General features: G+C 38.8%; 1 protein-coding gene across 1 annotated transcript in view; it reads left to right on the top strand.

Moving 5' to 3' along the window:
* The first annotated feature begins 10,363 nt into the window (after nt 1-10,363).
* ACE2 (angiotensin converting enzyme 2) overlaps nt 10,364-22,434 on the top strand; it is a 42,117-nt gene continuing 30,046 nt past the window's right edge. Inside the window, exons 1-3 of the mRNA XM_066248859.1 lie at nt 10,364-10,516; nt 11,376-11,663; nt 21,209-21,367. Of these exons, the coding sequence (XP_066104956.1) occupies nt 11,454-11,663; nt 21,209-21,367 (369 nt within the window). The 5' untranslated portion in view covers nt 10,364-10,516; nt 11,376-11,453. The remainder of the gene's footprint in view (nt 10,517-11,375; nt 11,664-21,208; nt 21,368-22,434) is intronic.

Below are 22,434 nucleotides of genomic sequence, written 5' to 3' on the forward strand. Positions count from 1 at the left end.
GGAAGGAAGGAAGGAAGGAAGGAAGGAAGGAAAGAAGGAAGGAAGGAAGGAAGGAAGGAAGGAAGGAAGGAAGGAAGGAAGGAAGGAAGGAAGGAAGGAAGGAAAAAACTTTGGGTAACACCAATCACAAAATCCAGTGAAAATGCTGAGCAGAGAAAGACACTCAGTATGAGAGCTGTTCCAAGTGTTTTCTTAAGTTTTCAATTTTCTCAATTGCTTAGTGACATTTTCCTTGCAGTGATTGCTGAGGCTTTGCCTAATCTTAAGTAAACCAATGTTAAAACACTGGTAATCACTGAGATAAAAAAAATAACATCTTGTACCCCAATGGCATCATCAAAATTCCAAGGCCAGGAGGCCTTGATTCCTTTCTGGGTAGAATCCAAATTAAGATTCTTGATATCTACCACATTCTGACTATCTCTAGGGAAAGATACATGCTGCCCTAGGATTTATATTGTATAGTTTCTAGACATTGAACATATTTATTAACCAAGGAAGAATACTGACGAGATTGAAGACAAGAGATCAAATGTTAAGGAGGGTCTTTAAAAACAAAGAATAAAGTAATAGTAAGTCTGTTACCTATCTTAGCTTCAAGTTTTCATGTATTTGTAGTGACATTACATATCCTGCATTATTAAAAGCCAAGACATCTTGATTTAAAATATGGTAGATTCTGAAGCCTCAGAAAAGTTCTTATAATCTCAATTTCATGTATCCACATGGGTGTGGGATTAGAGCTTTTACCCTTCAATTTTTGACTTTCATTTGGATTCCCCTTAAAGCTCAGATGTTAAGCACTCAGGGACTTACAATGTGATTTATCTACTACCCATCTCTCTGATTTTGAGAACTGGAAGCACTGTACCTTCCTCTATATCTCCCACTTGCTTGGGTTCCAGAGAGAGATCACAAGAACCCTACAACCAAATAAACATTAGCATCTTTGGGCAGAGCCTTATAGGATAACCTAGAAGAAAATTTCAAAGCCCCCAATTAAGCTCTCTTCTCTTGTCTTATCGATTAGACAAGCAAACATACCTCTGAACCTCACCATAGTTTTCCAGCTCTTCACAGCTCTGATGTCTTCAAAGAAGAAGGCTTCCCTGCCTTGAAGCTTAAAATCCTGTCAGCACCACTGGTGTTAACAAGCTCTTATCTGGGACATTGTGTGTCAGAGAGGGGAATAAATGGCAAAGATAATTCTATACATTGTAGAGTCATTATGATACATTCTGCCATGCCATTCCGTCTTTGTAATAACCATTCTTGTCCCTCTGGACTTTACGAATACTAGATTTATAATGTACTAAACTTTGACATAGTCATATATCTTGAATTTATTCCTGTATTATCACCATTACATTAATCATATATTCTATTTTGAATAGGCTACTCAGCAATCAGTTGTGAATCAAATACTGGAACTCTGGGGCAACATTATCATCCTATCGGGCATGGGAATGGAGCCTCAAAGGGTCAGCACAGTTCTAGGCCATACTTGCCAGAAAATCCCAAAGGTCTTGTGATTCAGAATTACGTTACTTCTCTACAACTGACGTTGCCTGATTTATTATGAAATAAGCACACCTGTTCCAGTACTAGACTTCCTGTTAACAGATCTGGCACCTCTGAGAATTCCAGATCATAAAAATCTCATCTTCATTCTCTTGATACATTGTCACTGTTGGAGCAAATGTATCCAGCATGGCTGCCAGAGCAGCTTTTCAGTCTAGCGGGTATTATGGTCTCTGAGATCACTTGGCTGTCTCATCTTGCTGAATGAAGTTAATGGCTGGCTATGAGGGCCATTTTTAAATAATGGGAACTCCTCAAGAAATGGCATGGAACTTTGATGGCACTCTAACCTTTTAAATTCAGAGCACTCCCAGATTGTGGAATAAATTAACAATGTTAGAATAACAGGCCCATGTTTTGCTAACTTAGATTAAACAGTGTGTATACCTCTCAATTCAATCTAGAATACTCATTTTTATAGAATATTTTATATTTATGTTCTAGAGTACTGTTCTTTTAAGAAGCATTTTATTTTGATATACCAATTAGAACAATATTTCTCCATCTGGTTATCTAGGAACTATATGGCCACAGCTGCAGAGAAATGAATGCTAGCTTATGGCCATAGATAAGACAATACTGGGTAAGAGTGAAAAATCAATGTAGTATTAAGAATTAAAAGAGTAGACAAATTAGTTTAATATTTTTTAAAATAAAAATTATTGGCCCTGGCTGGTTAGCTCAGCAGTAGGGAGTCGACCCAGCATGTGGAAGTCCCTGGGTTTGACTCCTGGTCAGGGCACACAGGAGAGGCAACCATCTGCTTCTTTACCCCTCCCCCTCTCCCTTCTCTCCCTCTTCCCCTGCTACAGCCATGGCTTGATTGGTTCTAACATCCCAGGCGCTGAGGATGGCTCCATGGAGCCTCTGCCTCAGGTGCTAAAAATAGCTTGTTGTGAGCATGACCCCAGAAAGACAGAGCACTGGCCCCCGACAGGGGTTGCCAGGTGGATACCGGTTGGGGCACATGCGGGAGTCTGTTTTTATATCTATCTTCCTCTCAGAAAAGAAAAAAAAAGGAAATTATTAATGCAATCAACTGGAGAAATTTCTATTAATTTTACCTCACTTCCTGACATTCAGTTTTATAGTCATCAATGAGCTTTTTCACCATGGTAGTTGTGACATAAAGATGGTTCATCTCATCAATGCCAGAGTGTCCCCACTTCTGTTGCCTAAAACATTGATTTTAAGCTGAAATATCTGGATCAGGGGAAAGACTGACCAGTGTCCAGCCCCTGCTTTTCTACTTATTAATAGCATGATCTTAGAAGAAGTAGCTTGATAGAGGCAAATTCCTTTTCTTCATCTCTAAAATGATGGTAACAATATCTTTCTTAATCATTTTGTGGATTCAGTGAATACGTGTAAAGCATTTAGCCCCAGTACCTGCATTATAGTAATCATGCTAGTATTCTTCCATGTTTTCCATCATATTAACTTAAGTTATATATTCTAAATCACATCTTGATTCAGAAATTTTCTCACCTTTTCTCAGTTGATACTAATTTCTATCCATCATGTCTTGTGGAAGGGCAAGCAAACAGATATGACATTAAAAATAAATTATGCCACATACAGGCTCTATGCTCCTCCTCTTCCTTACTACTGAATTTAAATACAATCTCTCCATTCAACAGATATTTATTGAGTGCCTGTTATATGCTAGGCATTTTTGTAAGAAGCTGTGGATATGGTAGTGAACATATATCATAGTGGGGAAAGACAAACAATAAAGAAAAATTAATTAGTAAGACAGATAGTTATCAGTATAGTGTAGTAGATGGTAGTAAGTGCCATGGAGAAAAGTAATGGATGGAAATTGTCTAAATAGTATCAATATATATTTATGTGGTGGTAGGAGGTATCAATTTAAATAACATGATCAGGTAGCTTGAACTCCACTCCTTAATTTATTCAAAAAGAGATCATAATATTTTTTTTTAATTCTGAGTTTTCAGATTGGCAGGAGGCAAAAACAGTGTTGAGTACAATTAAGAGATTATCATCTTTATCCAAATTCCTAGGACCAATGTTGGAGTTAGTATAATAGGCTCTATGTAGATTTTGTTCCATTAGCACTCTATGAGGTCTCCTCTCCCAGCTTGGTAGAAGGAACTCTCTGAGTGCATAGGGAAGTTGGGGATGGCATCAGTAACTAGCTTTTGCCAAGCCCCACTGCTGGCTCAGATCAGACAAAACCCTTAACAGTGATTTTCAACTGGTGTGCCACAAGGATTTTTAAAACATGCAGTATCTGACTATTTAGTCAGGGGCACGGACTTCTTTTCTCTTTGACGGTCAAATGAAAAACACCAACAGCCAATTCAACAATAGCCGCCTGGTGTGAATGCTCTGTCTTGAACTATAAATATATAGGTCTTATCATAGAGTTGCATCTTATTGGTCACATTCCATAATAAGTTTGCACCTGATTGGTAATTCTTGGTACCAGAAATCCTTTATAAATAAATGGACATCTGTTTTTTTAAAAAGTCACTTTGGAGCAAAATGGGTAAGCGCTTACTATTATTTTTTTGTAAATCAATCAAACTTATAACTATTTTTGTCAGATCAGCAAAAATATATTTTGTGGTGTGCTGAAGAATTTACCAATTAGTTAATGTGTGCCATGAGATGAAAAAAAATTAAAATATCTGCCTTAGAAGATGAGTAGGTGAGGTTACAATGTTTCCAAGAGAGCCTGCTAGACCTTAAGAGGACAGCTGCTGTTGAACATTTCTACATAGTTAGATCAGAAAACATTGTCTTTGTACTCAATCTGAAGACTGAGGTAGAGGCCAATAGGGATGCAGGCTTATCCTAAGATATTTCAAGCCAGTTGGGTAGTATTAACCAAAGTGTAAAAGTCTTCAGTCCCCCTCAGATTCACTTGACTGTGATGATCTCTCTTGTCTGCCTTCTCTGAATCTGCACCTTTCTCAAACTCAACGTTCCTGTGCTCCTGAGAAGTGTCTACTTTGCTATCAACTGATGAAGAAATGTAATGCTCTGGCCATATTAATGAAACTCCCTTTTATCACCTCCCTGTTTAGTCCACAGATAGCTCCTTGGGGCTGGGAGGTGTTTCAAGTACCTTTTCCCTTATTTATCAACCCAGATTTCCTCCTGAGGTATGTACTCAGTAATACTTTCCAGCACATTGGGATTCTGAAGAAATAAGATCGTTTCCTCTTCATCTTAACTGAAAAGATGTATTTGGCTAACCATCTCTAGCTGACAACTTTCAAATATTTTATCTCCATCCCTGACCTCTGCCATACTACAGATTTGTATATCTAACTGCCTTCTCAACACCCTCCATTGGATCTCTAACAGATATCACAAACTTGACTGAACTCCTTGCCTTCCCTCCAAACTGTTTGACCTGTAACCTCCATCTAAATCAATGCCAACCTTATCCTTCCAGTTGTTCAATCCAAAAAGTCTATCTGTAGTGTTCCTTCACTCTCTTCTTCTTTCAAAGCCCACATCCAATTCACCATTAAATCCTCTTGGTTTTGGGCCCTGGCTTGGCTCAGTGGTGGAGCGTGGGCCTGGCGTGCAGAAGTCCCCGGTTCTATTCCTGGCCAGGGCACACAGGAGAGGTGCCCATCTGCTTCTCCACCCCTCCCCCTCTCCTTCCTCTCTGTCTCTCTCTTCCCCTCCTGCAGCCGAGGCTCCATTGGAGTAGAGATGGCCTGGGCGCTGGGGATGGCTCCTTGGCCTCTGCCCCGGGCGCTGGAGTGGCTCTGGTCACAACAGAGCGATGCCCCGGAGGGGCAGAGCATCGCCCCCTGGTGGGCAGAGCATCGCCCCCTGGTGGGCGTGCCGGGTGGATCCCGGTCGGGCGCATGCGGGAGTCTGTCTGACTGTCTCTCCCCGTTTCCAGTTTCAGAAAAGTACAAAAAAAAATCCTCTTGGTTTTGCTGTCAAAATGTATTGCAGATCTAGCCACCTCTCACAAATTTTACTGCTACCACCAAGCCTCCATCATATCTCACCTGGATTATTTCAATGGCCTCTTGACTGGTTTCTCTGCCTACAGTCTTCCCCCTATGTAGTCTGTTCTTCATACAGCAGCCACAGTGATTCTTTTCAAAGGCAAGTGAGATCATGTTACTCCTCTGTTCAAACTCTACCACGGATTCTAATTTTATTTAGGATAAAGACTTAAGTTTCGCTCCTAAGACTCCAGATGTAAATTTATGCTAGTGGATCCAGTGTTACCTGATATATTGCACAGTCTGGGTGTAAAAATAAATTAGGGTTATATGGCGAGCACTGTGTTATCATAAATTCAGACCAGTAATAATCATTAGAACCTCCATGGAATCCAGTTTGTCCTCACAAATTTGAACTCTCTTGGAAACATTTGTCAGTTTGGTTAACGAAGATTATCTTTGCTCTATCTATAGAAAAAAAATGACCAAAATGCAACTAGAATTGTAAACAGGAAAGAGCATAGCTTTTCTTTTGGGCTAATATGTCAACTTGTTATTTGTTTTCTATAAAATACTTATAAATTCACTTGGTATAATAAATATGTGGTCAAAACAAATTGTACTAAACGCAAAGAATTCTTGGCCATGTGAGTTTTAAATTCTCTATGCTTTATATTCCTGATGTCCTTTCTTATTTCTGTCAGAGGCATTACTCTATCAGTTTTAAGATAAGAAATTGCCCAAAACATTTTTTTCTCTGAAGTTTTCAGAAGATATCCTCTCAGCTTGGGAAGCTGGAAGAAGTTTTTGCTGTAGCTATTTTGCAACCTCACCATTTATGACTGTTGGAAGTATGTAAAAAGTTGAGCAATAAAGGAAATATGGGTCTCAAAGTCTATGCACTTTGCTCCTGCAGAAGGGAGACCCACCCTCAAATCTGAGCCTATGAAGATGGAGCTTTGCTTGAACTCTGTGGTTATCTAGTTTCCATTTAGGTTTTAGCAGGTAAGCATATCAGAAACAGGGAGGGGATTTGAGGTGGGCAGGGCCAGAAGTAGATTCTTCAAGAAGTGACAGCAAATCCAGAGCCTACATAGACAGCAGAGTTAAAAACAATAAAGCTGTTTGTAGCCATTTAATATAAAGCCTTGAAGACACTGTCATATTATAGCCTAGTCATTAAAACAATGTTCAAGAAGATGACAGTGAGTCATTGTAAAAAAAAAAAAAAAAAAGACATGTAAATTAATGTACAGACAACATCCTGATTAGGATAGAATATAGTTTAGAAACATTTCTACCTTAAACAGTTTTAAAATTCAAAACCAGTATAGCCTGACCTGTGGTGGCACAGTGGATAAAGCATCGACCTGGAATGCTGAGGTCGCTGGTTTGAAACCCTGGGCTTGCTGGGTCAAGGCACATATGGGAGTTGATGCTTCCTACTCCCCCTTTCTCTCTCTCTCTCTCCTCTCTAAAATGAATAAATAAAATATTTAAAAAACACTGATATAATCTAAGCAGTACATTTTAGTTTTAGTTATATGAGCCTGCTTATTTTTGGAATATAATAGTTTCCTATAGAACTACTATGGACAATTCTCCCATTTCCATCACGGTTTAGAGGTCCCTAATTATTGCACAGCTCCTCTCATTTTGAGTGGCTATTATTATTACCAGGCTCCCAGAATTTTTTCTCTGTGTTCTCAAATATTAATTCATATGATACTTATCATGCCCCTATAAGATGGGCATAGTATTCTTTAAATCATTATTTATTGATTTATTTCAGAGAGAGAGAGAGAGAAAGAAGCATCAATTTGTTGTTCCACTTATTTATGTATTTATTGGTTGGTTCTTGTATATGCCCTGACCAGGGCTCAAACCTACAACCTTGATGTATTGGGACAACACTCTAACCAACTGAGCTATTTGGCCAGGGTCAAAATGGGGATAATATTGTCATCAGCTTTGAAATAAGAAAATAAGGTACAGGGAGAATATTACCTGTGTGAAGTCACACAGCTAATAAGTGGTGGAGCAAATCTGTTTTGCTACCTAAGTCTTCTTCTAAGTGATGGCCCCATGATAGAGAACTGTTCACAATAAGTCTTCTCTTCCGTGTCTGAAATGTGCTTCAAATGACATTATTTTAGACCCTTTTATTTATTTTCCTCTGGATACTCTCTTGTATCATTCTGAAATTGTAGTTATCATAAATTGGCATGATTCTATAAGTTATTTTGCATCTAATATTTATATTAAGTAAGTCGAAGAGAGTACGCCCTGGCCAGTTTGCTCAGCAGTAGAGTGTCAGCCTGGCATGTGGAAGTCCTGGGTTTGATTCCCAGTTAGCACACTGGAGAAGTGACCATCTGCTTCTCCCCCTTCTCTCTCTCTCTCTCTCTCTCTCTCTCTCTCTCTCTCCCTCTCTCTAAAAATTAACAAATAAAAAGGAGAGAGAGAGAGAGTCTAAGATGGCATTACCTTTTTGGGGGGACAGCCAAAATGGACTAACCATTCATATTAAGCTTTTATTCAACCCACTTGACTGGGCTGCTGTAGTACCTCCCTGTCTGATCTCCCTGCATCTATCCTTACCCTTTAGTGTCTGCTTGCTAATCAGCAGTGTATTAATCCAGTTAAAATTTTGCCAGATCACTTCTCTGCTTGAAGCCCTCCAGTGTCTTCCCACATTAATCAGAGCAAAAGCCAAAGTCATTCAATTGTCTGTAAGGCCCTCCTGGTGTGGGCTCTGGCCACAAAGGGCTCTCATGCTCTTGAGAGCTGCCTACGCTCTTTGCACTTGCCGTTCCCTCTGCCTAGAACAGTTTTCCCCTAGATATCCACATAGCTTTCATCCCTTCCTTCAGGTCTTTGCTCAAATGTCACCCCTTTCATCCCCACTCCATCATTCGCCATCCTCCTTTCTTGCTTATTGCAAAGTCATAGCATTTATCAGCAGCCATTTATTTCTTCCCTCTACCCCACCTCATATAAAATGATATCTAGAGGAACTTTTCCTGTCTTATTTATTATTGTATATCTAACATCTAGAATAGTGCCTGGCATATAGTAGGTAGACAATAATTGTTGAATCAAGACTCTTGTTGTTTTGGACATGAACTATTATTTTCAGATGACTGCTTGATCCTGTAGTGTGTAGTTGTTTCTGGGACATTCGGATCTATCTGGTCATAGAACTTTACATATTGTTAAATCCCTTATTGAAATGGAAGATACGCTGTGTGTTTGTTTGTTTTATTATATTCTTTTATCTGAAAGAAAATGAGGCAGGCAGCATCTAACTTGTTCCTAGTGAATCCCTAGGTATATATTTAGGGCCAGAGGTATATATTTTTCAAGTGTAAACCACATTCTACAAATTATATTTTATAATTTTGTGAGAAGTCAAGATCAAGAGCTCTTCCCTATACCCTTTAAAAAATTTACCCAGCAGCCCCTTTGAAAGGTAGACTAGGTTTCCTGCATGTCCAGGCTCCTAATGTTTTCTGGGTTCATTCTTTCTCAAAGAAAATTCTTTAGGCCAATTATTTATATGGGTCCCATCCCCTAGGTCTTTAGTGGATTCTTTCCATGTTTAGAATGGGCTTGGAGAGAATCCTTCTGGGTAGCTGTCAAAACAGCATCATCTTCTCAATGGAGGTGAACAAAAATTCCACCAATACAGTCACTGCTTGCAGGTGGCCATCACTGAGCTGGTTTTTCTACAGAATTATTGTGGATAGTTGACCCATTTCCCCCGCTTCTCAAAATTTCTTGGCTTCCATAATTTTCCTGCCTCAAAGTTATCTCAGGCTCCTTGTCTTTCTATTTTTATCCTTCAGATTTTATATCCTGCTTTCTCCATTTTAATTTGATCATGTTAATCTTATTTTCTGCCTCAGTGAATTGAAGTTGGACTACTCCCATTTATTTTTCTAAACCCAAGAGCTTCATTCAGGAAATGACCTCGATAGAGTTTTGTTTCAACTTTCATTAAAGTAACATTCCAGCTCTTTGTTCAGTGCCTCCCTGGATGTTCCCCCTTCTTTTGAGTGGTTTTTGTCCTAATGCCTGTGAGAAGCGAGTGGATCTCAGCTTCTTCAAATGTGAGAGGAGCTTTACTGAAACGTCACTAATTCCTCCCCTCTCCCCCACTTTCTTTAACATTTGTATCATAATTACTTAAGTATGTCAATTGCTTTATTTCTTAAAATATTCATATATTATGAATCACATCAAGGGCAGTAAGAATCCACTTCTTTGATGTGGCGAAATAAAAGCTATCATGTTCACAGAGGGACAGGATCAGCACTGTTCCTCTGCTGCTCTTGATCTGCACCTCCATTTTTGCTCTTAGACTACTACTATAATTTAAAGACCTGTATTCTAGAATCAAGCTGCAGGCATTTGTGTCCAGACTGTACCACTTACTATCTGAGTGAGGTTTGGCAATTTGTTTAAGTTCTCTGAGTCTCAGTTTCATAATCTGTCTAATGGTGATAAAAATATTTACCTCTAGGGGTTATTTTTTATAATGCTTAAATGAGATATTATAATGGAAAACCCTTATAATTATTTTCCTATTCTACAATATGTACAACTTTGGAATATGGGGAAGTAGTGAAAACTTTTTTAAGGGCTTGGTTACTGCCATTTCGTCTGGACCTGGAAAACTTGTTTTTCTAGGTGAACAAATGTTTTCCCTGTGTGAAGGTTTCATAATCACAGTTAACCAAGCTCATGAGCCTTGCCATTTAAAGTGTGTCCTTTTTTTTAATCTATGACATAAATACAAACACTCTGGGAATGAGGACACTGATCCAGCTTCTGAGATTTGACAGGATAACTACTGACGTCTCTTTGAACTATATATTGCTGTGATTCTATGGCTAAGGATGACCAGAGCTTGACATCGACACTCCTTGAATTTCAAACCATGCAGAGGCATTCTTATTTCCTTGTGACTCTGACTGAAATTTAAACAGGTAAGTGAAAGGGAAGGAGGCATACGGTGAAGTCAGCCATAGAACCAGTGTTTAACATGGTCATCTGAGAAATAGGAAATGAACCTTTTTTAGTTTTCCCAAGCTAGACCAGGAGAATTAACCTGTGGAATTGAGGGTAGTCTTATTATTTTAAAAAATGATCATGAAAATTAAACTTTATCATGAAGTCCTGCCCTGTGGTGCAGGGGATAGAGCACTGCCCAGAGTGCCTAGGTCACCGGTTCAAGCCTGGAGTCACTGGCTCGATCCTAAGGGCTCTGGTTCAACCTCCATGTCACTGGTTGGAGCCCCGGTAAGGGCACATATGAGAAGCAATCAATGGCACAACTAAATGGAAGGAGTGTATGCTTCTATCTCAAAAAAAAATAAATAAAATTTATCAGAAAGAAATTAATTCCATAAAGACAAGGTCTAAGTCATTTATTTAGTAATGATACCCAATTAGAGAATTTCTAAGAATAGGAGCTTGAAATAAAAAGAAAGCAGGGATAACTTACTATTAATGAAATTGTCTGAAAAACATATAAGTAACAACGTTACCCGCATGGTTCCTAATTCTAGGTTTCTTTGGTCACTGCAAAATTATAACACCTTCAGTGTATCTTTAACAGCTTTTTAGGAACTTATTAACCAAATGTACAAGTTTTGATTTGGCCATAAAAGCTAGGAGAGCTATGATTCTCTGGGATTAATGAATAACATTTGTTTATTTGATTTACTTTAAAAAATCATTCTAAAATATGCTTACATATCTGTCCTCTCCAGATGAACTTTATATTGGTTCATCAGATTGTTTACTGTTTTTTTTTCTTCTTTTTTTTCTGTCTTCCCTGCTCAGTGCCCAACCCAAGTTCAAAGGCTGATGAGAGAGAAAAACTCATGAGGAGGTTTTACTCTAGGGAAAGTTGTTCAGTGAATGGGACTTGGCACGCAGGGAAAGATGTCAGGCTCTTGCTGGCTCATTCTCAGCCTTGTTGCTGTAACTGCTGCTCAACCCAGTACTGAGGACGCAGCCAAGACATTTTTGGACCGATTTAACTATGAAGCCGAACAACTGTCTTTTGAAAGTTCACTTGCTTCTTGGAATTATAACACCAATATTACCGACGAGAATGTCCAAAAAATGGTGAGTGCTTATGGATTTATAGAAGTATTTGTTGCTTCTTAAAGGTTAGATTACTGCCCATGAAACTGAAAAGGGAAATCAAAGAAATGCTCTGAGCTGGGTGGTTGGATGTTTGCCTCAGTATTTCTGATTCTGGAGTCCCAGATGGCTAAACTTAATTGACTTTGGGGTTCATTTGGAAAATTGTTACAAAATAATTTGCTGGTTTCAGTCCAGATTCTTAGAAATCAGTGTACATGCGTTATAAAGTTGCCACCATAATTCTCATTATAGTCAGAGTTTCAAAGCATTTCATGGAAATGCTATAAATTAGTGAGTTAATAACTTCTCCAAGCCCACAATGTCAACAGGAATATCTAAAAGCTCTCTAAAATAATATATTAACTGAAAAATGCATCTGGAGGCTTAGTAAAAGAGCTAGCTAGTAATTACCTAACAATGGGTCGGGTGAGGCTGAACCTGAGAATTTCTTCCTTCACTGTCACAAAGCTCCAAGGGACTTCCAAAGGTCACAGAATCTACCCAGAGCCGTCCAAGAAAAACCATAATTAAAACAGTTCTGACAAATCTCAGAATGCTCTGGGAAAGCAGGATGCTTGCTTTGACAAGTGCAAGGGTTTCGAGTTTTCTTCTCTTACCGTTCTCAAAGCAATAGCCTTCCACAATTAGGGCTGGAAATGGAACAACATTGTTAAGAAAAGATTTTTGTTTTGTGGCACTTGTACAACAATGCATCCCTTCAAAAATGTAGTTCAGAGGCTTATTTTTCCAAATGATTAGTAGCTTGTATGCTTGAATTAAATAACTGCCACGCACTGAACAGATTAAATCTGAGACCTACCGTCTCATTTGAAAGCTACCAACAGTGTTGTGTTTCTTTTTCTCTATTTTTCTAAAGCTCAAAGAAATCCTGGAGATTTTGATAGCCCAGTGTTGTCATGGAACATCATGTTTTTCTTGTCTCATGTTTTTGTCATACCTCTTTTCATCTGTTCAGTATTGCTTTTTCCTCACTTTTTATTTGATCTCCGTTGGAGGTGCCTGGAGTGTACTGTGTGTTTGTTTTCATGCTCAGCTGAATGGTCCTGTAGGTGCTGGTGAATGTGTAGCAGCATTACCAAGAGGCAGATTAGGGTCGGTTGAGGTCCTGGGTACAGAAGAAAATATTAGGCCTTTTAAACTTGATGTAATTAGAAAAAAAGTGTAAAGTTGGGGTTTTGTGAGGCCCTTCAGAAGTTGGGGCCCAGGACATGTGCCTGGTATGCCCACTGTTAAATCTGCCTCTGATATGTGCCTAAGAGTTCTGGAACCAGACTGCCAAAGTTCAAATCCTGGTCCCACTACTTTCTAGCTGGGTGAACTTGAACTTGTGAAATAACCTCTCTGCACCTTAGTTTTTTCATCTGGAAAAAAATAACATTTGTGTCTGCCTCATAGGGTCGCTGTGAAGACTGAATTAATAAACAAAACCACCAGAATAGGGCTTGATGCTTTTGAGCATGGAAGAATAATAACATATCATTGTCATTAGTGTGAGAGGGAATTATAAATGCTGAAGAGATTTGTAACAGTTCTGTTCAGTGCCTAGAGGTTGAGAAGGACTGTTCTAGAGTGATATGTAGTGATATTTACTAAAATCATCTCTGGATCATTAAGTGCTATCACTTTTGAATTACACCCGTTGATCAGAGCAAAGGCCAGAAATGAAAGAACATAAATCATGAAGTGTGGCCAAACTGCAGAAAGTTTGGGCCTTTTAAAGTAAAGTAAAAATATTGAGTGCAAGAAGCAGCCAGGGGACACAGTATCTCCTTCCGCAAGCAGTGATGAAGGCTGCATTAGTGCACATGTGTGGTTTTACCAGTGGAGCGGGGCAGTGGACGTGGAGGGAAATGGCCCTTACTTCTATTCTCTTATGTATATTGATATTCCCTAATGAAACTGGCACTAGGGCAGGTGCTATGAGAGGTACCAAGATGAACATGATTCTTAGAATGGTATGGTGCTGATGGCCATTTTAGAAATGGAGAATGTTCACCAAAATAGAGCAACTGAAATATTTTAAGGGGATCAGAGAGAGTTAGGAGAGAAAGCAGAATTAACTATACAAAGCCTGGCTCAAAATGAAAAGAGATAACTAGTCTGAGGTGAAACAAGACAGGATACTGTTAATGTGTTCACAATTGTATTAGACAAATCTGTTCATACTAGAATGATGATGACTTTGAAAACTCAAAAGAGATAAATTTACAACAAATAGAAGGAGGTGCTATTTACATCACAGATGGTAAAACTGGTAAGACTTGTAAAACTAGGCCATTCCTTTTTCACCCCCCCCCAACCCTCTGCTTTTGCGAACATCAGCTTGTTCTCTGTATCTGTGGGTCCGTTTTTGTTTTCTTTTGTTTAGACTTTGCATATAAGTAAAATTATACAGTATTTGTCTTTCTCTTTCTGACTTATTTCACTCAGCCTAATACCTTCTAGGTCTATCCATGTTATTGCAAATGGCAAGATTTAATTCTTTTTTTTATTTCTGAGTAATATAAAAACTAGGCCATTCTTTAATCTGAAAAAGTGAGACATTAAAACTAGAAATAGGTCCTTTTTTAAAAAAACATTTATTGACTTTAGAGAGAGGAGAGAAAGAGAGATGGGGGCGAGGGAGCAGCAGGAAGCATCAACTTATAGTTGCTTCTTGACCGGGCAAGCCTGGAGCTTCAAAGCGGTGACTTCAGCAATCTAAGTCAACACTTGATCCTCTGTACCACTACAGGTCAGGCATGTAAATAGGTTCTTGAAGTATGTAAGCAAATGTAAGGATTGTAGATCCAGTGTGGGTAAGGAAGTATAGTCAAGTACAGTGATAGACTCAGTTCTTTACATTTCCCTATATCAATGCCCAAGGTTATGTCACTTTTCAATGCCATCCCACTGAAGGTGATATGACTGGGCTCATCGTGTGACTTACTTCAGCCAATGGGATGTTGGCAGACATGATGCAAGTGGGGGCTTGAAATGGACTTGGACAATGGGACTTTCCCTTTGCTTCTTTGCCTTTGCTATAAGAACATCCTGGGCTAGCCAGCTTAAGAATGAGAGATGCATGGAGTAGTTGTCCCAGCAGAAACCAGCCTCCCCCAAAGTTGTAAGCCAATCAAGTCAAGATCAACAGAGCTGCCTGGAAACCTCCAGTAATTCTAGGCACATAAACAATAAACACTTATACCATTAAGGTTTTTGGTTATTTGTTATGTAGTATTATTGTAGCAATAGATAATATGGTAAGGGAAATTTGGGCCATATATCAGAGTCAGAATATTGGGCTTGTCAGCCTATGGATATGATCTAGTATGGTGATTTTTAGATCAAGTTGTGTGAATACACCTTAAAATAACAGAAGGCAACAAAACTTGATCAGTGTAATGTCCCAAAAGCTCCCTACTTAGGAGAGGTCTATCAGATAGAGATAAGGAGAAAAGCTTGGTTCAAAACAGGTTTCCAAATAGTTCAGAAATTCAGTGGAAATTAATTACCAAACACTTGTCATGTACTATATAATAAATTGCCCCCTTACTTTATAGAAAATACAGTTCTTGTGTTTGAAACTGAATATTCACAATTAAATTGTAATTATTCTCTCAGTAAAATAAAACTTTTTTTTTTTACATTGCTCCTTTTTTGTAAGTTTATTGTTGGCTTGATTTTTGCAATAGGGTCCTTTGTAAATCCAAAGTTGTTTTTTTTTGTTGTTGTTGTTGTTTGTTTGTTTTGTGTGAGTGTGTGTTTTGCAAACTCAGAGGCTTTTTATCAACATAGGAGGTTCTGGACAGTTTTATTCCTGGAAGAGAGAAAAAGGACCCTATTGCAGCAGACTTCGTGGTTCATTGTTCCAGTATTTGTCAGTAACTACTACAGCTGTTCCAAAGTTCTGTCCATGCAGCTGAAGTGGGTGTTGAAGAATGGCCTTTTGGAGCCTTGAAGGTCTCCAAGAACATAATAAATATTTCTGGGCAAGTTATAAGAAATTGTGAAGAGAGAGCAGGAAACCCGTACTTACCCTTTGGATGCTTTCTAGGGACCCTTCAGCCCTTGGCTTCTGGGGTCCCCTAGAATCCTTGGGCATGCCTGATTCATCTGCCTTTAGGGCTGGAGTCACATCAGGCCAGGGTAATATTTTTTTAAGTGAGTGGAGGGGAGATAGTGAGACAGACTTTTGCATGTGCCCTGACTGGGATCCACCCAGCAACCCCTGTCTGGGGATGATGCAAATCAACCAATCTATCCTTGGTGCCTGGGGCAACTCTCAGACCAGTCAAGACACTGCCTGTAAGAGGGGAAGAGAGAGAGAAGGGGGAGTGGAAGGGGAAGAGAAATGGACGGTCCCTTCTCGTGTGTGCTCTGACCAGGTATGGAACCCAGATGTCCGTATGCCAGGCCAACACTCTATCCACCGTGCCAACCAGCCAGGGTCAGGACAGGGTAATTTTTAATTGCTATTATATATCCAAGGGAAGACTGTAGACTTCATTCTTGTCTCTGTTGAATCTATCCTACCATCCCTGCCACACACAAATATCTACACACAGGTACAGGGTGGGGAAAGATCATTGTGCTGGAAATACATTCAAATTCAGGAAATCTGGTGCTGTTATGACTCTTGTGAGCTGGTTGGGATACCTTGGGCAAGTCCCTTATTTCCTTGTCTTTTGAAATGTAAGGCTGTAGTTGGGAACAGCCAAGATTTTTCAGTAGATAACAACAATTATGAATGGATAAGTTGCTCATGTAGACAACTAACATAGGTCAAGTGTATTGGAGGCTTTGTTCATACTAGTTTTCTTCTGTCATGAAAACTTGATGATACCCCCATTTAGTGATGTAATTTTGGTGAAATTAAGCATGAGCAGCTCCAAATGACATGTTTAAGTATACCCAAATTTGGCCATTATTCACTGATCTAAGTACTTGGACAGGATGCCGGGCGACCACCAACTCCACCCAGAGAGGGTGGTCTGATGGTCAGGAAATGCCACTGCTTTTTAGAGTGTGCCAGGTAACTGGATGAAAGAACATTACATTAATTTGGCTAAATCCTTTGGTTTAGAGCAGTTCCATGGGGATTTCAAACCTCATTATAGGACTTATGGAATAAGATGATCTTTTTCTTTGCTTTTATTATTTCAGCTTTAAACAATAGCTTTATTGAGATATAATTTATGCACCTTAAAATTCACCATTTTAAAGCATACAAGTCAATGCTTTTTAGTGTATTTATATAATTGTCCACTCATTACCACAATCTCATTTTAGAACATTTTCATCACTCCAAAAAGAAATGACCTGACTAATAGCAATTACTATTTTTTCCAAATCCAGCCCTAAAATGTCGCTAATCTACTATCTGTCTCTGCAGATTTGCCTACTTTGAACATTTCATATCAATGGAATCACACAATAAGTGGTCTCTGTGACTGGCTTCTTTCACTTTGCATGTTATAGCATGTAACATTACTTTGTTTCTTTTCATCGCCACATTCCATTGTATAGATTTTTCTTTACTTTTTATCATAAAAATTTTAAAAGATACAAAAGAGGAAAGATTAGTATATTGAACCTTCTAATACTCTCACTCAGCTTCACCAAGTATCAATCAACATTTTAACCAATCTTGTTTTATTCTTCTCCCCAATTCCACAAATTTATTGGATTATTTTGAAGAAAATTCCAAACATCATATAGTTTTTTTTATGTGTGTAAATATTTTACATTGTAAATCTCAAAATAATGATTTTTACAACAACCTTAATAACATTACCATGCCAAAAACTTAATAATTACTCAGTATTATCAAATAGCTAGTTGATATTCAAATATATCCTACTCTCTCTCTGTTTTAAATTCAGCTAGTTTATTTGAATTAGAATCTAGCAAGGCCCTCTCCTTTCTTTTTTTCTTTTCTTTTTTTCTTCTTTTCCAAGTAAGAGGAGGGGAGATAGAGAGAAAGACTCCAGAATGTGATCTGACTGGGATCCACCCAGCAACCTCCATGTGGGGCCAATGCTCTGCCCATCTGAGGCCATGCCCATAACCAAGCTATTTTTAGCACCTGAGGCATGGAACCATCCTCAGTACCCAGGGCTGATGCACTCAAACCAGTTGAGCAATGGCTGTGGGAGGAAAAGAAAGAGAGAGAGAGGAGGAGGAGGGGGAGTTTAGAAGCAGATGATCACTTCTCCTGTGTGCCCCAACTGGGAATCAAACCTGGGAGATCCACACCCTGGGCCAACACTCTACCACTGAGCCAACCAGCCAGGGCATTCTCCTTTCAATTGGTTTTGATAGATGTACTTTTTTGTTGTTGTTGTACTTTTAATCTATGGAGTCCCTCCCTTACTTTTTCTTTTTGCAATTTATTTGTGGAGAAATTGAATTGTTGGTCCTATAGAAACTTCCATTTTCTAGACTTGCTGATTGTACCCTCTTAATATTGCTTTTAATGCTCTTTTGTCCCCTACATTTCCTGTAAATATGTAGACCTAAGGCAGAGGTCAAAACACTTTTTCTGTAACCGGTCAGATAGAAAATATTTCAGGCTTTGTGGGCTCTCCCACCTCTATTCAAGTCTGCCATTGTAGTGTGAAAGCAGTCATAGGCAATGTAAATGGCCTTTATGTTCCAATGATACTTTATTTACAAAATAGATGGTGGGCAAAGTCCTCATCTAGATACTTGATCAGACTCAGGTTCCACTTGTGAGTTATTTAATAGGTATGGAAATTAATTTTATACTACTAGCATGATGCAGGAATATGGAGCCAAAAAAATAACAAAAAATGGTTCAGGTTCCCAGAGCTCTGGAAAAAAAGAATATCTTGGGATGGAACAGTATGTCCTCAGAGGTCAAAATTCAAGGCAACAAAATGAAATTTTTTTGTGAACTAAAGTATAACACTTGTAGTGACAAATAAAATAAAACAGATATCTTCAAAGTTCCTATATGCAGTATAATAAAAAATGTTCTAAGACCGAGGCATTTGGGGGATTGTGAATTGTTTCCAAAGTGATTGAGAATAAAATTATTCCTCTAATTCGATATCAAAATTTTATCAGAAATTTTGCTTGACAGTAAATCATCCTGGATTGGGTAATAAGGTTAGGGATTAAGAGGTGAGTAGAGGGTTGCATAGGTGAATCTGTGCTGTAGAAAAAACTCTTCTTTTTATAGCTTACTTCTTTCAACTCATTCATGGTTAGACAGAAGACTAGAATATGTCAAATACAATATATTTTCAATGGTTAGTCAGCATTAACTTTGGAGGTAAACAGATCTGGGTTGGCACCCTGGTTCTTCCAATTACTAGCTGTGTGACCTAGGGAAAATTACTTACCCACTATGTTCCTCATTTCCCTCAGTTGTGAAATGGAGATAATTACAACTACCTCACAATATTGCTTGTGAAGATTAATTGAGAAGTAGTTCCTGAGGGGCTGTGTGAACTCATTAAAGAGAAATAATTTTCCATTTCTACCACCACTATTCTCTTCATCTCTTGTCTGATCCATGTTTGTCACTTCCATGCACCACTTCCATCATGTCACATGCTTGCTTGGGACCCCTAAGTGACTTCCTAGTATTTATAGAATAAAAGTAAAATTCCTTGGCTTGGAAAGTACAGTCATGCCTGGAATCTGTAGTTATCTATTGTGTGAAAAATTACCATAAGCTTAGTAGCTTAAAGCAACACACATATATTAACTTATAGCTTCTGTAGGCCAGGAGTCCAGGCAAAGCTTAGCTATATCTTCTGCTTCTGAGTCTCTAGTTGCAATCAAGTTCCTGCCTAGAGTTGTGGTCTCACCTGAGGCTTGACAGGGACTGAATGCACTTCCAAGTTAATGTGGTTAGTGGTAACATTCAGATCCCTGTATGCTGTAGGACTGAGGTCTTTAGTTTCTTGTAGGATGTCAGCCAGAGGCTATCCTCAATTCCTTGCCTTGTGGCCCTTTCTACAGGGTTGCTCACAACATGGCATCTTGCTGCATCAAAGTTAGCAAGGGAGACAGAGTCCTCCTGCAAGATAAAATTTACAATCATAGATAACATAAACATGTACATCCTGTCTTATTTGGTATATTCCACTGGTTAGAAGTAGGTTATTCTCACACCCAAGGGGCAGAGATCACACAAATGTGTACCACTAGAAAGTAGGGATCGTGGGAGTCATCTTAGAGTCTTTCCACTCCAGTATCCAAGAACCAGATGCCACTATTTATTTCTCTCAGCCTCTCAATGCACATATGAAAAATGGAGACAGAATGATTTTCTCTCATGAGGTTGTAAAGAAGATTAAATGAGGTAAAATATTTTGCAAAGTACTCTACACACATCCAACTCCTACCTACTTTAAGGTCTGTCTTAGGTTCTACCTTCTCCATGAGAGTTTACCCAAATCTAGTCTGAGTGAATCTCTCTTTTTTCATAACAGAAACTGCTTGTCTTACTTATAGTTTATACATTAACATATGCTGTTATGTGTCATCAATGAAGCATTCATGATGCATCTCACCTGTCTGAAAGCTGCAAGTAACTTAAGGACAAGGACCTTTTTCTATAAATAACCAAATTTTTTAAATGCATAGGGCACATTGGATAATCTAATAAGCATTTTCTTATTTTTTCATTTTTCTCACCCTTAAAACAACTCTTTGAAGTAAGTTCTATTATTACTCTCAGCTTACAGAAAAAGTAACTGCAGCTCAGAGAGGTTAAGTAATTTGCCCAAGGTCACACAGCTAGTTAGAGGTGTCTGACTCCAAGAATGGAGCTCTTACTTGCCTCATATGCTCCTTCTTTTCTATAGTTTAGAGAAGTACAATGTACAAAGTAGTTGCTCATTTTAATCTTTAATAAATGAAAATTTGTGCATTGAGGGATCTGGAGAAGTCTACCTGCCTGCTGATGTTCAAGGTGGGGGACAAGTGAGTCCTGACATTATTGCCTACTTGTTGGTTTCTTTTGATAGTAGAAAGTCATCACGGTTACCAAATGGCCATATTCTGGACAACCTTCTTTGGGGAACAGAATTTAAGATCACAATCTGGCAAGTCATGGCACTATGGAGCTTACTGCAAACTAGTGCTCATTTCTCATGGTTCCCATAGTCATGAGGGGCTCTATTCCTATTAAGTTCATGCTGAGCTCTATTAGGCTCTCCCTTTAGAACAGTTATCCTTAAATCCTGATCAAGTCACCCACGTCACAGTTCTAAGGCCATAAGTTGCAGGGCTCTACAATGTGAATAACTTGTGAGAATTAACTTCCAGTTTTAGGGACAGGACCCTTGGGAAAACTAGGGCCAGAAAGAGAGTGACCAAGAGTGGCCTGGTCACTCTTAACCTAAGCCTCGACCTTCAGCAAAGTAGAGAACTAAACCACTTAGGAAATACTAGATTTTCCACTAGATGTTCTTTGGATCATATCTTCTGTTCTATCTGTCCAAGCAGTGATGTTCTGATTTTAATTTTATTTTTTATCATTTCAGAATGAGGCCGGGGCCAAATTTTCTGAATTTTATGAAGACCGGTGCATGCGTGCCAAAGATTTTCCACCACAACAAATTCAGAATCCTACAATCAGGCGTCAATTGCAGATCCTCCAGCAGAATGAGCCATCAGCGCTCTCACCAGAAAAGAGCAAAAGAGTATGTAAACATTCTAGCACTGATCCCGAGACTTGAAATATTGAGTAATATTAAACATTATTATCACCCATGGCTGCTTCCTTTATCTGCAAAGAGTGGCATGCTGACATTAAAAATTGCTTAGGTGGGGTGACCACATAATTTATCATCCAAACTAGAATCCTTCTGAGAGTGAAAGAAGACTCATAATAATTACATTAGGATGCAGAGTTAAACTGGGATTGTCTGGGAACTGTACTGTATGTATATGGACACCCTATACAGAGTTTACTTTCCTGAGGACCAGGCAACCTGAAGAATACAATCAGTCTATGTCCATAGTTCTCAACTTGGAGTGGTTTTGCCTCCTAGGTACATTTAACAATGTCTGGAGACATTTTTAGTGGTCACAACTTGGGACAAGTGCTATTGACATCTAGTGGGTAGAGATGCTGCTAAACATTCTACAATGCACAAGACAGCCCCCAAATAACAAGGAATTATACAATTCACAATATCAATAGTGCCAAACTTGAGAACCCTTATGTTGTAGTCGAATCCTTCCCCCTTGCATTCTCGACTCTGCTTCAACCTTTAACAAGTGGCTAATAGCTTTAGCTCAAACTGCTTTAGGGATGGGTGATTGACCTTTTTCCAAGACCTCAGTTCCGTATATGGGTTCCTTTAATTGATGGAAAGATACTCCCTCCGTTGAGTGGTAAGTACTTTGCCTCTACTTTGTTCCACCTTCTAAAGCTAAATTGCTCTTTTCTATAAGTAGTCTTTAGAAATGAAAGCAGCTAATATTTTTAACTTCTTGAGCCTTTTTTTCCCTCTAGGCTAAACATTCTTTACTCTTGCTCATTTCTCCCTATACAATGGTTTTGAGTCCACTAACCATCTTAGTCACTGTCTTCAATTTGTCCATATCCTTAAACTGAACACAGCACTCTGAGTTGGTTCTGTTCTGTATGGAGGTGAACAGCAATGTGATATTCTGCACTCTGTGCTCTACATCTACTAAGACAGCTTAGGACTATATTAGTTTTCATTGTTTGGTGGAGATGGTTGTTGTTTAGACCAGTGGT

This window comes from Saccopteryx bilineata, chromosome X, assembly GCF_036850765.1.
Source record: "Saccopteryx bilineata isolate mSacBil1 chromosome X, mSacBil1_pri_phased_curated, whole genome shotgun sequence".
NCBI lineage: Eukaryota > Metazoa > Chordata > Mammalia > Chiroptera > Emballonuridae > Saccopteryx > Saccopteryx bilineata.